The sequence below is a fragment of the Scomber scombrus genome, chromosome 2, assembly GCF_963691925.1.
Source record: "Scomber scombrus chromosome 2, fScoSco1.1, whole genome shotgun sequence".
Classification (NCBI taxonomy): domain Eukaryota; kingdom Metazoa; phylum Chordata; class Actinopteri; order Scombriformes; family Scombridae; genus Scomber; species Scomber scombrus.
The window spans coordinates 602,949-622,395 of record NC_084971.1 but is presented as its reverse complement, the minus strand read 5'-3'; the positions used below and the strand labels follow the sequence as shown (position 1 = coordinate 622,395).

The window sequence follows — 19,447 nt, the reverse complement described above, 5'->3', positions numbered from 1 at the left end:
TGACAGACTGACCTCTGCCACACTTACAGTCTCAAGATGGTGCTACTGGGACGCAGTGGGACTGTGGATGCAGTCAGGCAGGCAGTATCTTTAGGAAGCTGGTGCAGAATGAATCCTGGAGGCCAGTGATAGTATGCTCTCACCTGACAGTTTATAGTGAAAAGGTCTCAACTATTGGATGGATTTCTATGACATTTTGTACAGGCTACATATTCGTGCCCACCTCAGGATGAATTGTAATAGCTATGGTGATCAGCTTTAGGTAGGTCACACTTTCACTTTTGTTCAATATTTTGGCTTATGATCACATACCTGCTTATGGAGAATCCAGAGCACCACTGGGGTTCAAAATCAACCCGCAGCATAGTTTAGTTTTTTGTTTGCTCTACTGTGTGAATTTTGGTATTTTATTTTTCTTTCTCTCTTTTATCTTTTTTATTTCCCTGTGTTCTCTGTCAAACATTCAAACATGCCAAATACTGTATATCTCAGATATGGTGTTCATGTTACAAAGTAATCCACCGATGTGCACTTGCATGTATGTGATTGGCCAACGCTGTCCTGTATACCATCAATATCACCTTTCAAATTATTCTGATGTTGAAGTTGAAGTAGTAGCAAACTGTGACTATTAGAGCTGGGCCTTCAGCTCAGCCTAAATGTCAGGATGAAGAGACTGAGGGGGCTGTTAAAAACTGTGGGGGGCATCTTTTTCATAAACTAAAACTAATTGATTTAACCATGCAACAGCCTCACAAAGGTTAAATTACAATATAAGGCTACTTTTTCAAAATCAAAGAATACATTTATTAATCAGAGCAATCACAAAAATAACACAAAATCAGCAGGGGGACCAGTGTAGCAACAGCTGTTAGCAGCTTGCAGCTCTCTCTCAAACAAACAAAACTACAGTCATGTGCTGTTGTTATTCATGTAAAGTTGAAAGACTGAAAGAATGTATTTTGTTTGCTGATAAGAGCTTTAATAAATACACTACTATTTGCAAATAGGTTTCCAGGTAGACTGGCTGACAGGACACTAATCCTCACTTAGCATGACACTAACAACATTTTAATACAATGGGAAATCCCATAGAAAAATGACAAAGTAGTAAAATTAGCATTACACTATTTCACTAGCAAGGACCACGCCCACAACATGATGCCCATGAACGATTTATTAAGAGAACGATTGATGAGCATAGTTCTTCTGTTGCCGACTACGTTGTGGGGAGGCTCGTAGAAGGTCGGGCAGCGAGGACCCCCCAGGACCCTATGGAGGAGAGGAAGAAAAGGGAAGAGAAAAATGGGGTGGGGCGAGGGGCGCATAATACGAGAGCAGAAGGGGAGGAGCGTGGAGAAAGTGCTGGTATAGCCGGGTGTTGGATACCCTGTCTAAGCGAAACTCTGTGGTCAGAGTGAGGTAACGGCATGGGTCGCTGGCATCCTGAACCCGACGTCAATGACTAAGCGAAATGCTGCGGTTGTAGTGAGGAAACGGCAGGGGTCGCTGGTATCACGGTGTCCGATGTCCCTGTCTAAGCGAAATGCTGCGGTTGTAGTGAGGAAACAGCATGGGTTGCTGGTATCAGTGTCTGATGTCGTTGTCCAAGTGAAACGCTGCGCTTTGAGTGAGGAAAAGGCATGGGTTGCTGGTATCATGGTGTCCGATGTCCCTGTCTAAGCGAAACGCTGCGGTTGGAGTGAGGAAACGCATGGGTCTCAGGCATCCCGGTGCCCGAAGTCCAGTCGAAGCGAAGTGCTGTGGTTGAAGCAGGAAAATAGCAGTGGGCGCTGGCATCCTGATGCTAGGTGCCTAATACGCAGAAGATATAGAAGCAATTTCAGGTTAGTTGTATTTGTAAATTCTGTTAGTAGCTTGCAATCCGGTGCTTTTAACGTGGACGATACGGAGTGATTTCGGTTAGTATTTGTGATAAACTGTGTTAGTAACATGCAACACGATGCGTTCAATTGCAGATGATGCTTAAATGACGATGCAACACGGTGTTCGTAATGTGCAAGTGCGTGTAACAGTGTGCGATAGCAAAGTGACATTAGAGTAGCCGCACTAGAAGCCTGCAGCTGGTAAATGGAAAAAGACATTGTGTCTGTAGTGGAGGTGATGCAGAACTGATGTCTCGTGCCGTTGGTATAAATACTGAGAAGTCTGAGTAGAATGGGGAACTATTGCCATGCAATACTACCTGGCCCCCGCCAAAGGGGGCTGTGGCCGTCGGGCTACTGGGCTTTGTGACGTCATGTGTGCCAATCCGGGCAGTGATTGGCTTTGGCAGAAACCCGGAAGCGCGGGAGACCCGGTGGCTGTTGTTTCCGCTGAGTAAACAAAGAAGCTTTACTTTAATATGGCTGAGGTTGATAGGGAATGCATTCCTATGCAGGAATCATTGGAGGCAGGCGGCAGTTCGGTCGCTGATGTCAGGGTCTGTTTGTGGATGTAAAGGCGGCCAGACGGAGGGCCGTGAGTTCGGTGTGGTGGAGACTTACCTGGACTGTTGAAGCAGCTGAAGAGGGGAGAGTTGAAGCTGTTGCTCCAGCGGATATGCCCGTTGCTTCCCTGGTTTTTTGCCCTCGCTGATGGAGGAGAGGAAGCCGCTGATCTACCAGGAGTGTCACATCAGGGGAGCTTGAGCTGAAGAGCCCACAAGGCCGGTATGTGCACCGCTGAGCACGGCGGCTCCCCCGGGATGCTTGGCTGAGGTCTACTGCTGGGTGCCGAGAGGAGAGCCGGTTTCACACAAATCTTCAGTCAAGTCGGATGGGTTGATTTGCAGTTCGTGATCCTTGGTGAGTTGGCTCTTAGAGTAGTAATCGTAGCATTTGTTTGGTAATGTAATTAGGCGGGAACCACGATCTGTTTCTTGGATGACCATGAAAGCTTGACTGAGACTGCCTGCATGTGAAGCGCAGAATACGAGAGCGGAAGGGGAGGAGAAATCTAGGTGGTATTTATAGGAATGGCCGGAGGCAGGGAAGTTGTGGCATGGTCCCACTCCTGAAATTACCTTTAATAAGCTACTCTTAACTTAATAAAATTACTACATACTGTACACAAAACAGTCTTTATGAACACATAATCACTTTTAAGATGTAACAGGAGCATTGCCAAACTAATAACATGACAAGGGAGCCTTGAATTGAAACATGAAGGACATAACTACAACATCTATCATGAGCTTAGCTACAAGATAGTTCTGGGGGATGATTTCTGGTCCTGCCCACTATACAGTAAATCAAAATGTGATTGGTTAATTCACCTGTCACTTTCTAAACAAACACATACAGCCTTCTGTCTTGGTTATGAAGTCCTATCCAATGAGGGAGCCAGCCAACCTTTTCTCTGCCTACAGACTACAGCAACAACAAACATCTGATTGGATAGCAATGTTTTCATGGTGTAATGACAGTAACCCTTTCATTTCTGAAGCAAACTTGATCGAAAATTAGGCTGAAATTATAATTAGAGAAGAGAATAATTATTAAACAAAAGAGATTACACTTAAAATGCTGATGTGTTTGGCCTTCTCAGAAAACCAAGAGGGCCATAAGGGTTTCCCTCTGCATTTCTGTCTAGCAGTGTGTCATTCCAGAGTATCACCAGTAAGGCAGTAAGGGAAGTAAGACACTTCTAAGCTTCATTTCCAATCCTACACATGATGGCCTCAATAAATCTGCAGATGAGGTTAGTGTATTTGATAAAAGTAATGCTGCCTGATTGTTGAATGATGAGCTCAGCCCTGAGACTGGAATGATTTTATTGCACTAATAGAGTGACTGTCCTGCAGTGACAGAAGTATCTTCAGTGATGACCTCAAAACCTCTGAGACTTTACATTATTTGATATGGTGTATAGTGTGGCAGTATCTACAGCTGTCTTCCTGTTTGTTAAAACTGTAATTGTGATTACTGTGTAAACTGTAATTCCTCTGTTTTCTTCCGGTTTTCTTTTCTGTTTGACCATGGGCCTCTCTGTCCCTGCCTGTCTGTTTCAGGTGGTTTATTCCCCAGGGGTGCAGATCAGGAGTACAGTGCATTCAGAGTTGGCATGGTTCAATTCGGGATGGCAGATTTCAGACTGACTCCACACATAGATAACCTGGAAGTGGCCAACAGCTTTGCTGTCACCAACTGCTGTGAGTATCTGTCTTCTTCTCTCATTCTGAACACAGTTGGATAAATGACACCTGTTATTGTTGTAGCTGTTGTAGTTATACATCATTTGTGCATAAAGGCATTTGTTGTTGTTTTTTAAAATATAACAAATTGTATTCATATTAGTAGATTGAGGCTGTTGTAAATATCAATGTTTTAGAGTTAAATGATGAGTCTGGTGTCATTCTATGCTTTACTTATAGTCAACAAGTCTCATAAAAGGTGTAAAGCAACAGTGTGCTAGTCTGTCTCTTATTACTTTCGGGCCTTAAAAGATTCATAGTATCATTTTAAAATAAGGCTAAGTTATCCCTAAAACAGCTGCACATTCCACTGAAACAGAAAAATGAGGAATTATTTTCAGGAGTGGATTAATACACATTTGGTACTTGAGTGAATATATCTGACAGCATAATGTGTGTGGGACAGACTGAGACTAACAGTCTATCTGAGTGATCTGTCTTTAAGGTCTATTGTAAGTCATTCCTTTACTGAGTGCCAAGATTTAACTCTAAAACATTGATATGTGTTCCAGTAGACTGTTGAAGCCCTGGATGGTAATTACAGGTGTGGTCAATATTCCACATTGTTTCTAAATAATACTGTTATCACATAACACAATGTTAAAAATGTGTAATGTTAATAGATAACTAATGATCAATTAGATTAGATAATACTACTAATACTACTACTAATAATAATCATAATGTTAATTATACTAATAATGGCAGTATCTTTTTGTTTGTGTTATTAAGTTATGAATCCTGTAATATCCTTCCATAAAGATAAAAGATACATTTTAATTGGGGCAGTGTAGAGTCACGTTCTGTTTAGAAGTCAGTGATAGTAGAACGCTGAGGGGAAGCAAAAGGAATGAGGGCTCCATGCAGGCAGTTTACTCTGCCTTCATCAGAGCATGATGTAATGATGGCCTGAGGCTCAATGCTCTGCTATTAAAGGACAGTATTATGATAGTAATGAATGCATGGAGTCCTCTTCTTCATGCTTGTTTTGCACCTGGTATAAAGACATAAGCTGTGCACATACTGTGATTCCATAATTTACTTCACAAAGACAAAATGGCCAGCTCAGATAATGAGGAAGGTGCTGGAACACATTTTTGATCAGTTTTGAAATGAAAAAAAACAGACTGACAACCAGAGGGGCCGGTTCAGTTAACTATGAAACTACAGAGCCACTACAGCTAACAACCTCATACTAACATGCTCACAATGCAGATATAATGTTGACCATGTTAGCATGCTAACATTTGCTAATTAGAACAAAACAAAGTACAGCTTGGGATGATGGAAGTGTCATTTGTTTACAGGTATTTGGTCATGAACTAAAGTAGTGGACAAATTATAATTTTTATTCAATTATAGCAGTAGATGAAAAGTGAAGTCATTAGGAATCATCCTCTGGGGACATTGAATATATGTCCTGAATCTTGGCATGTAGTATTTTCATTGCTTTTTGCAGTTACTGTCCTGCTGAAAACTCTGTTACACAGAACATTTTAACCTTACTATGTGATGACGCTTGGACTCATGTCAGCATGTATTATGGAAATTATTATTTGACCACTAAGGAGCACACTCTGCAGTAAAACACACACAGGACACGTTTAAAACAGAGATAAAGGATTTAAAAGAAACAATCAACGTGATAAAATGAAGTAAATGAGAAATGGATATCGATTTGGTGAGAGAAATCATAGGTCTTAAAGAGGAACCATGATGGATCTTTAATACAGATTCATGTCACTGGTATACCTGAAGTCTTGGGCAAAGATGTAGAAAATAATCTTCCCAAAAGGTCAACAGATAAAAAGTCTGGGTCCAAGGCTTAGAGGAGAGCCTTTTGGTGTCTTTGAACAGTTTCCAAAAGCATAAACTGCTTCTACCAATTTATCACCAAGAAAAAAGAAGAGGTATAAAATGACATCTGATTACAAATAGGCTGTATGTGAATGATAAACCAGATGCCATTACCTGGTTTAAAATGGTTTGGCACCATTTATTGAATACATTGTTACTGTTACTGTTCAATTTAATCACAATCAATGTCACAATCACTTATGTTCTGTTCTTGCTTTTCTTTGCAATAGTCACAATTTCATTTTCACTTACTTGTCCAAGATACACTTACTGCAATATTTGACTTCGTCCAGTCCCACTAAACCAGTTACCTAACATCTTTGTCACACAGTATATCCAGGCATATTGTTTTGCTCTAAGAGAAGGATAAGCAGCCCCGTCGGCCAGTCTGATGCAATGTGAGTTTGGTGTTTAGTTCCCACCATCAAAGGCAACACAGACATAAACAGAAAAAAGTACTGCAATGTTTTTATTTTCATTTTCCCAACAGTACAAATATAGATAGAACATTTAAAAAAATATTCCATAATCTTAATTATACATGATCTTATGTATAAACAAAGTCACTTTTAGAATTTAGACTTTAGAATTTAACCCAACATCAAAACAGGAGGTTATTCTCTCTATGGTTTTTGTGTGGTTGTGCAAGGGACAATTCTACCCTTACCTGCCCTAAGAAGAGCTGTATGAGATTTAGGTGCAGGATGCAAGCTGATTGGAGTTTCTGCTGGGAGCTGTATTCTTTTTTCTTTTTTTTAAAGTGTTTTGTTTTGAGGTTTTGTAGATGGTAGTTGTATGTGTTCATACAAGAACAAGGAAACTACTAAATACATGAATTTAGTGTGTAATACACAGGAATGAAATATATATCAAAACTGAGCTTTTATTTCTAGAGTGTAGAACAAGGTCAGTCAAATAGGACAACCAAATATAGCAGAAGACACACAGATACAAAGGACTTCTCTGCATCCACGCATTAAGTAAAAGAAGCACATCTTCCAACATTACAGCAAATGTTTGCCCCCTTTGATTTTACAGTAATAATAAATTCAATATTAAAGTTGCAAAATAGTCTCTTTTCTTAACTTGTGTCAACAAGTACAGTTGCAACAATTGGTGAGAAGCAGGCAAGTTTCTGTAAAATGCTGGTTGTGAAGAAAGGTTGAAAAAGTGATGCAGTGCTGTAGTCTATGATGGTGGTAGGGGGGAGAGGGAGGGGTGTGACAGTGTAAGAGGGACGCAGCTGTAGGGATGGGGGTGCTTTGAGGTCTCTGTAGCTGGGGGAGGGAGCTGATCTGAGCCTGTTGAAAAACATCTCAGTCAGTGCATTCACATGCACTTCTTAATAAGCTGCCATCTCCAGTAAGCTGAAAATGAAACATCATGTAAATGAGAAACCTTTACAGAAACCTGGTCTACCATCTAGATTGATGATTGATTGACATTCCTATTTTATACAAAGCCACACAGGTTTTAAATGCCAGTAAAAATATTGACTCGGAAATCTGTGCTAAACCATGCAAACAGATTGATAACTTAGACATCTTAATATTATTTTACTTCCCACCACCTTTACTTTGAAGGTCTAAGTTCCATACAAGAAGCCTTGTAGTTCCATGAACGTGAAATAAACACGCACACAAGCTGTGTGAGCCTCCTGAAAATCATGTATACATGATTTTTAAAGTAATCATTTAAAACTCCTCGCCTTTGTGTCAGAACAAGTGTAAACACAGAAACTGGCTGCCTTTTTATGGCCATTCTGTCGATATAATGTTATTACAGAGAGATACAATGTTAGAAGGTTAGGTAATTAACATGAGTTTTTTCCTCTCTGCCCGTCTCTGTTTATATATGAGGATAAAGACATAATTGATCAATGTTTTACTAAAATCTCTCTGTCCCTCTCTCAGTTTGTTCACAGTTCTCGCGAGGTGTCTACGCCATTTTTGGTTTTTACGACAAGAAGTCAGTGAACACCATCACATCCTTCTGTGAGACGCTTCATGTCTCTTTCATCACACCTTCATTCCCGGCAGAGGGAATGAATCAGTTTGTTCTCCAGATGAGGCCGGACATCAAAGGACCGCTAGTTTCATTAGTGGAGTACTACAAATGGGAAAAGTTTGCTTATCTGTACGACAGTGATAGAGGTAATGAGATCTCTGTGGACAGTGGTGCACAATCAATGAATGGACTGTTAAACAGAAATTCTAGTGTTTTTATAGGATTTTCAGAGAATTTCTGCATCAATGTGTTAAAGCACCTTGATTAATGTCTGGTTTAAAATGCACTTTATCCCAGTTAGTGTAATATGCAATGACATACAGTATACTGTAGGTAATTATTTTAGAACTGCAATGTCATCTGTAAATAACATACAGTATATTGTAAGTACTCATTTTATTATTGCGATGTCATCTGTAGATTACATACAGTATATTGTAAGAAGTCAGTAAACACAAATTACATACAATAAACTGTATGTAATTTACCACATATTTAAATCAGGTGAAGGAGGTCTTCTTTTTGGCATCTTTTTGGCATTAGTTGTAGTCAAACGCATTTATTGGTTTAATTCAGTGGTGCTCAATAACATTTACATTTTCTAGGCCTAAGCATTTAACTTCTGTTGGCTCACACATGGAAAATGGTAGAGGTCACATTGACATTCATTAGATCAGACAAAAGCTTGAATGGTCTTATTACATCCACAATATGCCATCTAATCTTTCTTCTTTTTTTGTGTTCAGGTCTTTCTACTCTTCAGGTTATTCTGGACACTGCAGCAGAGAAAAAATGGGTTGTCACAGCAATAAATGTGGGAAATTTGAAAGATGAGAGGAAGGACGAAGCCTACCGCTCCCTATTTCAGGTATAGATGTTGTATTCATACACTGAAATACACACACACAAACACACACAAACACACACGCACACACACAGGTATGACTTACACTTCCCGAGGATATCATTATCTCTGATGTCCATCATAAACCATAAATCCACTCAGAAGCCAGACAAAAAAAGAGGTTTCAGAACTTGCCTGAAAATAATAATAAAAACATTTTTAAGTTTTCATTAGTTTTAAAGATAAAAATCTGAAAGAGAACAGAATATTCCTTACTCTCAATGGTTTTATTTTTTGTGACATCATATTGATTCGTAATAATAATCCTACATGTTGGTGTTAACATGTTTCCATCTGTCAGGTTAGCAGAAAAATATATACTCTACACAGCATCTGCTGCTGAGAAGCATCAAACAGGTGGAGTCTAAAGGAGGAAACTGGAAAACTATAACTGACACTACTGGCTACTGCATATTTTGTGACCAGGCATTTGCTCACAAACTGTGTAGTAATCATGTAACCATGCAGGTTGCTATGGTTCATGCAAATATAACATTATGATAGAAAATACATATGCAAGCAAACCCTGAACTCCAGTCATGTATTAGCTACTAAGTGAGGAAAGCCTATAGGCTATAAGAGAAAGAGAGACACTTATCATCATTTTTTGTAAGGTCCTAATCAGAGCATGCCACCTAACTGAAAGTCCTGCCTTCCAACACTGCAAGTACTGCCTTCAAAATAAACTTGGGTAAAGTCCACCTCATCCAATCAGAGGGCATTATGTGAAATTCAGATAAACCAATGAGAGGACTTAGATGGTGTTAACCCTAACCAGTGAGGGAGGAGAAGGTGGTGTTAAAAGGTGTATTCCTCTTTACTGCTGATTTTAGGGTTCTGCCAGATGCCTGTGATGTGTTAGAATCAATGGTGACACCCAAGAAAAGTATGTTGCATTTGACTTCAGTATTCAGTTGGTTTCAGTAGGAATGACAGGAGACGTCTGGGACTGTGTTTTCATCAGATGGAGAGCAGATCTCTGAACAAAAGAAGAAGAAACTACCAATATATAGTTGCAGTATTGTGTCCAGCAACGTGTGGGAGACAAACACCATACTCTCCTTGAAAACTACCATGTCTCACCCTCCTACACTGCCATCATCACCAGATTTTGATAGACCTAGTATTCCTTATCTGATGTCGCCAAATGACAACTCGTCTGTTATCACCAATTCCATCAGCTTCATCAACCAGCATGCCTTAATCATCAACTTGTGCCGCTTCTTCTTCAACATCTAGCTCCTTTGCCATCTGGTACAACTTCTTCACCTACCATTGTAGCTTCGTCTACATCAGGGTCCATGGAGGCAGACAGGGTACTGTTGTCCATTTTTCTGACCAGGGTGAAAGTTGTGGTGATTCAACTGTTAGGCAAGATTCTGAGTCAATGCAGAGCTGATATCTGTTTCAGTTGTGTAGGTAGCCATCTGAGTCAGAAACAACACACGTCTGGAGGAAACTGTTGACTTCAGCTTAAAGAACATAAATGGGTTGGTTTATATATATATATATAGTTTTATATTCATTATGCTCGAAAAAATATGGGGGAAATCAATTCATTGCGTCTGTTTTTTCTGTTTTCTTTCCTTGCTCTTCTTTATTCACCTCTTCCTCTTCCCAGCAAGCGTGGCCAACCTCTTCTCCTTTTCTTCTTCATTCCACAAGGTCCTTCAGTTTTGAGTCGATGATAGTGTTCGCAAGCTTGGGGATTTCTTACTGAACATAGAGGGGAGCCAAGGGGAACATTCCATGCATTTCTATTTTTCTGCACTCATTATTATGTATTTAGTATGATTCACGTATGAGGATTCTTCATCACTAATTCACTCTAATAAATATGCTATGCATGCTATTCTTGCCATAACCATCGAAGTGTAGCGGTGCTATATCATAACTGCACTCAGTTTAACTGAATGATCAGAAAAAAGCCATTCTTTGTCACTCAGTCTGCACACAGAATCAACATTATTCATTTCTCTACCCTTGGCACTACATCCACCCTGGCTTTTGCTTAATTTCTTCAAGATATATGCAGCATTTTTACAGTTGCAGAGAGGAAGGCTTTGTTGTACCTTGTTGGCTGTTTCATCTATTGACCCCTCTTTTTCTTTTTTTCCCTCTTCTTCATCATCTGTATTCAGAGTCGGTAGGTAGAATCAGAGTAATACTATGTTCCTCCTTCTCTTCTGAATAGCATAGGGTATGTTTGCAGCAGAGTATGTGTTCTCACATTTTTTCATAGGCCTTTAACTGCAGTTCATTTAATATAGCTCTATGGTTTAACTTTTGATGAGACATCCTAGAAGCTGTCCAAAGATAGGTACAGTAGCTAAAAGGAGAGGTAAAAGAAACCCTCCAGACTGTTTTTTTTAAATCTGCATTTTGGGATTTTCATATTGACTAGCATTCAGGTGAATGTTACCCTTTAAAATATTTAAAGACAGCTTGAAAAGACACCGAAGAAAGTGCTCCCGATCTTAGTCTATATTGCTCTGGGCAGGTGGGGGTGAGGTCAGTGATTAAATAACCATGAGGATTGTTGGTAGCATCTTCAGAACTTTCTAAAAATGAAAAAAAAGGTTTGTGATGAGAACATTTGCTGAGCTAATATATTTATCTGTAATTTGTCTGAAAGGTTTTTAACAACACCAGGTAATTACTGTTTGACCTGATGGTGTTTACCTTGATGAAAAACATCATGTTCCTGTGGTGTCTGTATTCTGTGAAAATCCTGACCACTTCTAGATGGCCGGAAGCCTGAAACATGACGTCATCAAGAATAATCAGATGGTTTTGATCAGGGGGAAACAGTCTTTCTTTCTTCAAAAGAAAGACTTCTTCAAAGAATTAGATTTTTTTTGCAGTTCAATCAATCTCAATCAATCTTTATTTGTATATCACCAAATCACAACAAAAGTCATCTCAAGGCACTTTACACAAACCGTACTCTTCAGGTTTTAATTTTAAAGAGACCCAACATTCCCACATGAGTAAGCAGTTGGCGACAATGGCAAGAAAAAACTCCCTTTTAACAGGAAGAAACCTCAGGCAGAACCAGACTCTAAGTGGGAGAACATCTGCCTCGACCGGTTGGGGTAGAGAGGAGAGAGAGAGGAAGAATAGGAGAGAGAGAGAAGCACATAGAAAATCAACATTGAAGCTAGTTGGTCCGGGACTGGAATCTGTCATCCAGACGTCTACAGGCCTGTGAGAACAGGTAATCCGGGAGAAAGCACAGAAAAGGCATTCCTTGAAATGTGTTTTATGTGTAAATTAAAGGACAGATCCTGATCAAATATAACTCCTAGGTTCCTTACAGTAGTACTGGAGGCCAAAGTAATGCCATCCAGATTAGTAATATCATTAGATAATGTGTTTCTGAGGTGTTTAGGGCCAAGCACAATAACTTCAGTTTTTTCTGAGTTTAATAACAGGAAGTTACAGGTCATCCAGGTCTTTAAGTACTTAATACATGTTTGTAGTTTAGTTAACTGGTTGATTTCATTAGGCTTTATTGATAGATATAATTGAGTGTCGTCTGCATAACAATGAAAATGTATTGAGTGTTTCCGAGTAACGTTTCCTAAAGGAAGCATATATAAGGAGAATAGTATTGGTCCAAACACTGAACCCTTAGGAACACCGTGTTTTACTTTTGTTTGCATAGAGGATTTATCATTAACATGTTCAATCTGAAATCTACCAGATAAATAGGATTTAAACCAGTTTAATGCTGTTCCTTTAATGCCAATTAAATGTTCAGGTCTCTTTAACAGGATTTGATGATCAAATCCATCCATTGTCTGATGAAGTTAAGAGGTCGTTTGTAGTTGAGTTGTAAATGGATTGAAACAAAGTGACAAATATTCACAGTGTTTCAATACTATGTACTGTACAGTTGCATTCAGGGCCACTGTGTACCTCAGCACTCGTCACAGCTCTTGTTTGGGAAAATCCTTCAAACCTTGATGGGATTTCTTTCATCATCAGTGATGATCTCTCATGGCAATCGCTGTGACACCACAGACTTTAACATCTGTAATCTCACCATGGTAGAGGCAGTCAATTCTTTAAATGGTCTACACGTCAGAGGGTTGGTCTCGTGAAACTGAAAACATGATGGACAATTGTGGTGCATACACCCCAGAAACTCCCAGATGTATTTCTCAATTTGTACCATTACCCATCTGCATAGTAACATTTTGTCTATTTTTTCTCCTGTTTTCAAAGAGTGCTAAATGAAAACACCTGCTGTGTGTGATACCCATTTTAAGCTCTGAATGTGAATAGGATTTGAATTGATGCTATTTATTGCTAGGCTTTTATGTGGTAGGAAATTTGTGACAAAGACTTTCATACATGCTGAAACAATAGTGCTGCATCTAACAAAACCTAAAGCTTTCTGCATTTCTGCTAGATGCAAGGTGTGTTTGAAATCTGAAATCTGTGAAACAAATGACTTTTCTTCCTTGTATGATTGTGCTTGGTTTTATACGGAGTGTGATCATGGCAACGAGCATGAGGAAGTTGTCACAAGCTTTAGTTGTCACAAGCTTCTTCATTGTCGAGAAGTTCAAAAACTGTAAATTCCACATAGTTAAATCTATTTCGCCACACCACTGTCGATGGGGCGAATTCACAAATCTCATATTATTATGTTGTTGTTGTTGTTATTGTGGGGAATCTGGGAGTTGATCCAATTTACCTGGGGATTCTGTGATTATTCACATTCTATGCCACGTACATACATATATTAACTAACTAATATTTTGCTTATTTTTGTCAATGATTCACTCATTAAATACAGTATGCCCTGTATCTTCCTACAGCATCTTTTGGACCATAAATGATTCACTCATTAGATACAATATGTTCTGCGTCATCCTACAGTATCTTCTGGACAGACAATGACATCTATTCTGTTGCCTCCAGCTTCCTAGAGAGAGAGAGAGAGAGAGAGAGAGAGAGAGAGAGAGAGAGAGAGAGAGAGAGAGAGAGAGAGAGAGAGAGACAGAGAGAGAGAGAGACAGAGAGAGACAGAGAGAGAGAGAGAAACACAGAGAGAGATAGAGAAAGACAGAGAGAGAGAGAAACAGAGAGAGATAGAGAGAGAGAGAGGATATGTTTTTTCCCTGTGTGTGTGTGTGTGTGTGTGTGTATGTGTGCGTGCGTGCGTGCGTGCGAGAGATAAAGCAGGGCATCAAGTAATCTAAACAAAACCACAATATATATAATTAAATGTTATATTTAGATCCTTGTATTGTAAACACCAAAAATCAAACAAAATACTTAAAACCATACAAATCACCTAAAAAACAGAGGAAAGCTTTGTAAACACCAAAATAGAATAAGATTATTGCTGTAGACTCTGAATTATTACAAACTACAGCTGTCCCCATTTAATTTATGTTATTATGTCACATAGGAACAAATGATGAATGAAACCATGTTTGTCAGAGTGACACAGGCTTCTGGGACCTACTGTACTTGACAGAGTTAGACAAATCATCAGAATCCTGCATTCTTCCCCATCTGACTGAGTGATAGGACTCAGCAGGTTTGACGATTTCCCTTTACCAGAACAGAGACACTTTGAGCTTACTGTGCTGGGTTGAATTTGCTAAAAACTTTGTTTCAAAGATGTCCAACTTTTTGATGGAAATTATGTGAGGCGGCCAAGAACAGACATTTTTAGGAAAGCAAAAAAAAAACCCAAACACAAATAAAGACTCACCATATTCCGCAAATATCGTCAGATTCTCCGTACTGGATTAAATGGCTATTGGGGAAAAAAACTATTTTTTTAGAACAGCAAATAGTGAACATCAGATGACATTAAAATGTTTTATTTTCTTCAAACAAGAATTGCAAACATGAAACATATCTTTCACATTTAAGGCTACTACAACATGTTCCAACATGTTCTACCAACATGTTCATGTTCATCATGTTCAATCGTCACTCTGAAATATCATACATCTGACAGATGTGTAACAGCCTGTGTGTGTGTGTGTGTGTGTGTGTGTGTGTGTGTGTGTGTGTGTGTGTGTGTGTGTGTGTGTGTGTGTGTGTGTGTGTGTGTGTGTGTGTGTGTGTGTGTGTGTGTGTGTGTGTGTACAGCAACAGACACAGAATCAAGCCCTTTCTTCTGCAGCGCTGCGGAAAAACTACCTTTCTTTTTTTTTTTTTATCTCACCTAAAAGTCACATCTCAATTGACGGGGAATAATTTTTGCTGTTCTAGAAGCGTATTGATACTGAAGTTGTCTCTTATTTCTTCATGCAGTGATGGCCTGAAAATTGTATAATAACCCTCATTAAGCAGGCTCAGTGGCAGGCAAACCTGTAAACTGATTTACTAAAGGTCTGCGTGTGTAAAAACGTGCAAACTTGGCATCAACCGCAAAAAATGTGCAAGCTGATCTACTAACGCAGCGCACTGAGGTTTGCGTCTTTCGACTGTACAAGATAATACATACTGTCCATTTAGTAGTTTACCATAATGAATATGTAATATGAGACGTTTTAACCCCAGTGTGCAAAATACAGGGAGGAGAAAATGTAAATATGTTATTTATCACACGCATTGTGATTTACCAAACCTGAAGGTATTATTTCTGACGCTAACTGCGTCTATAAATAAAACCTTTGAAGGACAGGTATTAACCTGCTGAGCACTGCACACAGATGACTTCTGTAGAGAGGAGGAGACAGAGGCACAATGACAGAATACGCACAGGACAAATTTTTCCCACCCGTGTTAATATTTTTGGTTTTACTAACAGCCTTGACTTGACTTTCTGCTCGTCCAAACTCTACATTGAGACACGCAAAACCCTCATTTAAATACTGCTGTCTCCACCTGTTTTCATTTACACAGTTATTCTAGTAGATCACCCGCAAAGCGCACACAAACCAGACACTCAATCTATTGCACTGTGCACGCAATTTAGTACCTTTATTTGGTATCTTAGTAAATCAGGCCCATAGAGTACATAAAATAAACACATTCATTCCATTACACATAGACATATGTCTGCGAGATGGACACAGCACATCACATGTACCCCCTCCCTCCCAGCCCCCACACATATGCATACACATCAGGTATAAGGTGGAAAGCACCAATTCCATCGCATTTATAGTGCTCTTAGCTACACCTCCTTTTCATCTAGCTTGAACTCAGAATGGAGGGGGTGGGTGTCATCATCTAATATTTTCATAGTTTTTCTATGTACTGCAGTGCTGTGTAGGTTTTCTAGTGTTTTTTGAGGTCTTCCTATAATTTTCCCTGCCATTTTGACAATTTTGGACAGCTTGTTCTTGTTAAATAAAGTCAGGTGACCACACCAGACAGAGATGTTGTAACTAAGGACGCTCTCTATCAGGCTGACATATGTCCTTTCAAGAATATTACAGCTGACTCCAAAGCCCTTTTTGTTTCCTAATTAAAAACATTCTTTGGTTGGCCTTTTTGCATATAGCATCAACATTTGTTGAACAGTTCAGCTTATCATCAATGTGATTACCCAAATACTTAAAACAGTTAACAATCTCCACAGTTTGACTGCTTAGTATCAGTGGTGTTGGAGAACCTGTTTGATTAAGAATTAGCTCCTTTGTTTTACCTGCATTGATTAAAAGTAAGCTAGTCTTACACCACTGTTCTAGCTCAAAAACATGTTCAACATAATCAGATATGCTGTCATTCTATGGAACAGTCCCACTAGTGCCATATCATCTGCATATTTCAATAATTTAAAATTATTACCAAATACCAAAAGTGTGACTGAATGAACCCTTAAGTGCTGGTTCTATTTGCTCTCCACAGGTTGTCTGGTAAGAACAGAAATGGTGTAGATAAGTCAATTAATCCAGTTCATAACACACATACACTCACTGACATGTGGCATGTCATTTATTGCTGGTAATTTAGGATCCTCCTCTGTGAATGAGGTTGGGGCGACTGGTGACAAAAATGTTTGGGGGGGGGGGGGGGTGCAGTTTGATGGTTGGTGGTCCTAGGGTTAGTGTCAAATAAGCCGTAGCACCACTTCATACCGCAGCAAAAAAATAAAAATAAGAAAGGAAAACCAATCTAAAAACAACACAACACACTTTAATGATCCCTGGTTTGTCCCAGTATGGTATCTCTGACCCACAGATAGAGGAATAAAAAATAATAACCAGACATGATAAAATGCCCATTTCACTCACATCACCTAAAGATACCAGCAGTTAAAGCAGAGTTACCAATAAGGTAATATGTTTAAAAAGAGACACCACCTATATTTTAGTTATTGTGTCTTCAGTCCTGATTTCACTGTAATCTGTTAGTTGTTGCAATACCTAAACATGACAATAGATGGCGCATTAAGCACTATACACTGCTGTGATTAAGCATCACTTATTTAACTTCTTCTTTTAATAATGAGATTGAGAACCCCAAATTAACTGTAATAGTCAAAATTACTTCCATCATTTCTTATCCTGCATTTATGCGTTTTAGTCTTTTAAACTTCATAGTTATGTCTTTTATAAAGTCTTTTTTAACACTTTACAATATTAATAACAGGAATGCAGCTACTACCTGATCTTTTATATCTCCTGTTGGAGCTGCTGGATGCAGCCACTGACTGAATCTATGTTCCTCTTCTGGAGCTTGGCATAGCATTTTTTAGAGAGATGTTTTAGGTCTCGTTCCCCTGTCGTTGTCCACAACGTTTCGGTGCTGACACTTTGAATCAGCAAACAGATAAAGCAATAAAAGGAATAACTCACACTGCATCCAGCTAGCCAGCTCCGTTTATCATAACAGCAGCGGGAGAAACTCCGGGTCTCAGCTTGTCCTTCATCACCTGCTGCTGCTGAAGCAGGTCCGGTCCAAACTGCTTTATCCTCTTTCTCTCTTCTAGTGAAAGTCTTGTGAAATTATGTTTTTGTAGAGAAATTACCAAATAATCTTCTTTAATTTCCGCGGCTCCACTTTAACGTCATCTCCTGAAACTACCGTCTGGAACTGTCCAATCACAGTAGATTAAAAAACATGAAACAACAACAATTTGCTGCCAATAAAAGTGGGCGTGTCCGGGGCGCACTGAGCTGCGCCCCGTGGCAAAACTGAAGGAAGCCAATCAGAAAGCAGCTTCAGGTCATGTGCTTGTCAAAAGTTTGGTCAAAACAGTAGCTCTTAAAAATACCTTATTGTGCTTTGTTAAAACACTGTTAAACTGTTTTTTTAGATTGATAAATGTTAATCTGTAACTTATCTTTGATTTTAGGACCTGGAAATCCGTAAGGAGAGACGCATCATCCTAGACTGTGAACAAGACAAAGTCAAAGACATCATGGAACAGGTTGATACCAGGCTTGCTACTACTACTGTTGATAATAAAAAATATTATCCATCTATTTATGAGTCAAATTGTGTTCAGTGATACTCTCTCCAGATGACATTTATCCAGAGCTAAAACATGTCACCAGCTGCAGGTAATGTAATCTGTAGCTAATTAACCTTTCATTCATAAATTTCCAGCCAGCTGTAATGAAACTTGGCTGTGAAGATAGTTGACTGGTGTCTTCAGGACCTCCAGTATTTGAAACATATAGCTTTTGATTAAGTACTATCATACTTCTTGCTGGTGTTTCTCCTTCTTCTGCTGGGCTTCGGCTAACCCTTACCTGCAAGTAGGTCCAGGCCTAGTAGCTTTTCTTGGCAAGACTCTTTCTGAACATTTCGAACCAATCATAGTGTCCTCTGGACTCATGAATATGGCAGCATTCATGACAGGGCTGCTTTGCTATGTGAAATCAAATACATCATTGATTCATCATCTTTGTAAATAAATTAGTATTCCGTTAGGGGCTATCAATTTATCTTGTATAATTTAAGCTAAAATTGGACAGTTTTTAAGTCTTGAAAAATTAACATTTTGGAGAAGTATTGTATTTAATGGACAGCAATAATAGAATGCCAAAAATAAATAAATAAATAAAACAACAATATGTACTTTTCATGACTTTGTATTAATTGTTCCTTGTTTATTATTAACAAAGCTTTTACTCTTTTCTGACCAGGTGATCACTATAGGCAGGCACGTGAAGGGATACCACTACATCATTGCTAACTTGGTGAGTCACTCTCTGCCTACTTAAACCTGACCAAAACTTTGGCTGGTGGCCCCAGTTTCAGTCTTCCCAAAAATTGCTTATGTATGAGAGATAAAGGAAGGTAATGGTTAACGGGCCAGATATTGCTAAAATGCATTTGGCTAGGTCAGGTGTCAAATAACAGGGCCAGCACCAGAGTTTGAGGAAATGAGTGGCCCAAATGAGTGGTGAAGTCATGTATTTGTGCCTTCTAGCAGTTTACCACCATGAAATGTTTTGTTCCACTGAACCAGAAGCTCCAATATCTCTTGGCTCCGCTGGCCAATCAGAATAGAATAGGCTCATCAGGAGGGGGTCCTTAAAGAGACAGGAGCT

General features: G+C 39.2%; 1 protein-coding gene across 3 annotated transcripts in view; it reads left to right on the top strand.

Annotated features, from left to right (window-relative positions):
- LOC133987691 (glutamate receptor 2-like) overlaps nt 1–19,447 on the top strand; it is a 66,696-nt gene that overhangs the window by 8,259 nt on the left and 38,990 nt on the right. For 2 of the 3 annotated variants that reach the window (XM_062427154.1, XM_062427146.1), the window contains exons 1-5: nt 4,021–4,153; nt 7,966–8,205; nt 8,806–8,927; nt 18,244–18,318; nt 19,040–19,093. In XM_062427154.1, coding sequence (XP_062283138.1) covers nt 4,066–4,153; nt 7,966–8,205; nt 8,806–8,927; nt 18,244–18,318; nt 19,040–19,093 — 579 coding nt within the window. In that variant the 5' untranslated portion in view covers nt 4,021–4,065. Of the gene's footprint in view, nt 1–4,012; nt 4,154–7,965; nt 8,206–8,805; nt 8,928–18,243; nt 18,319–19,039; nt 19,094–19,447 lie in introns of those variants that run through there. The other variant, XM_062427138.1, reaches the window with a different exon arrangement.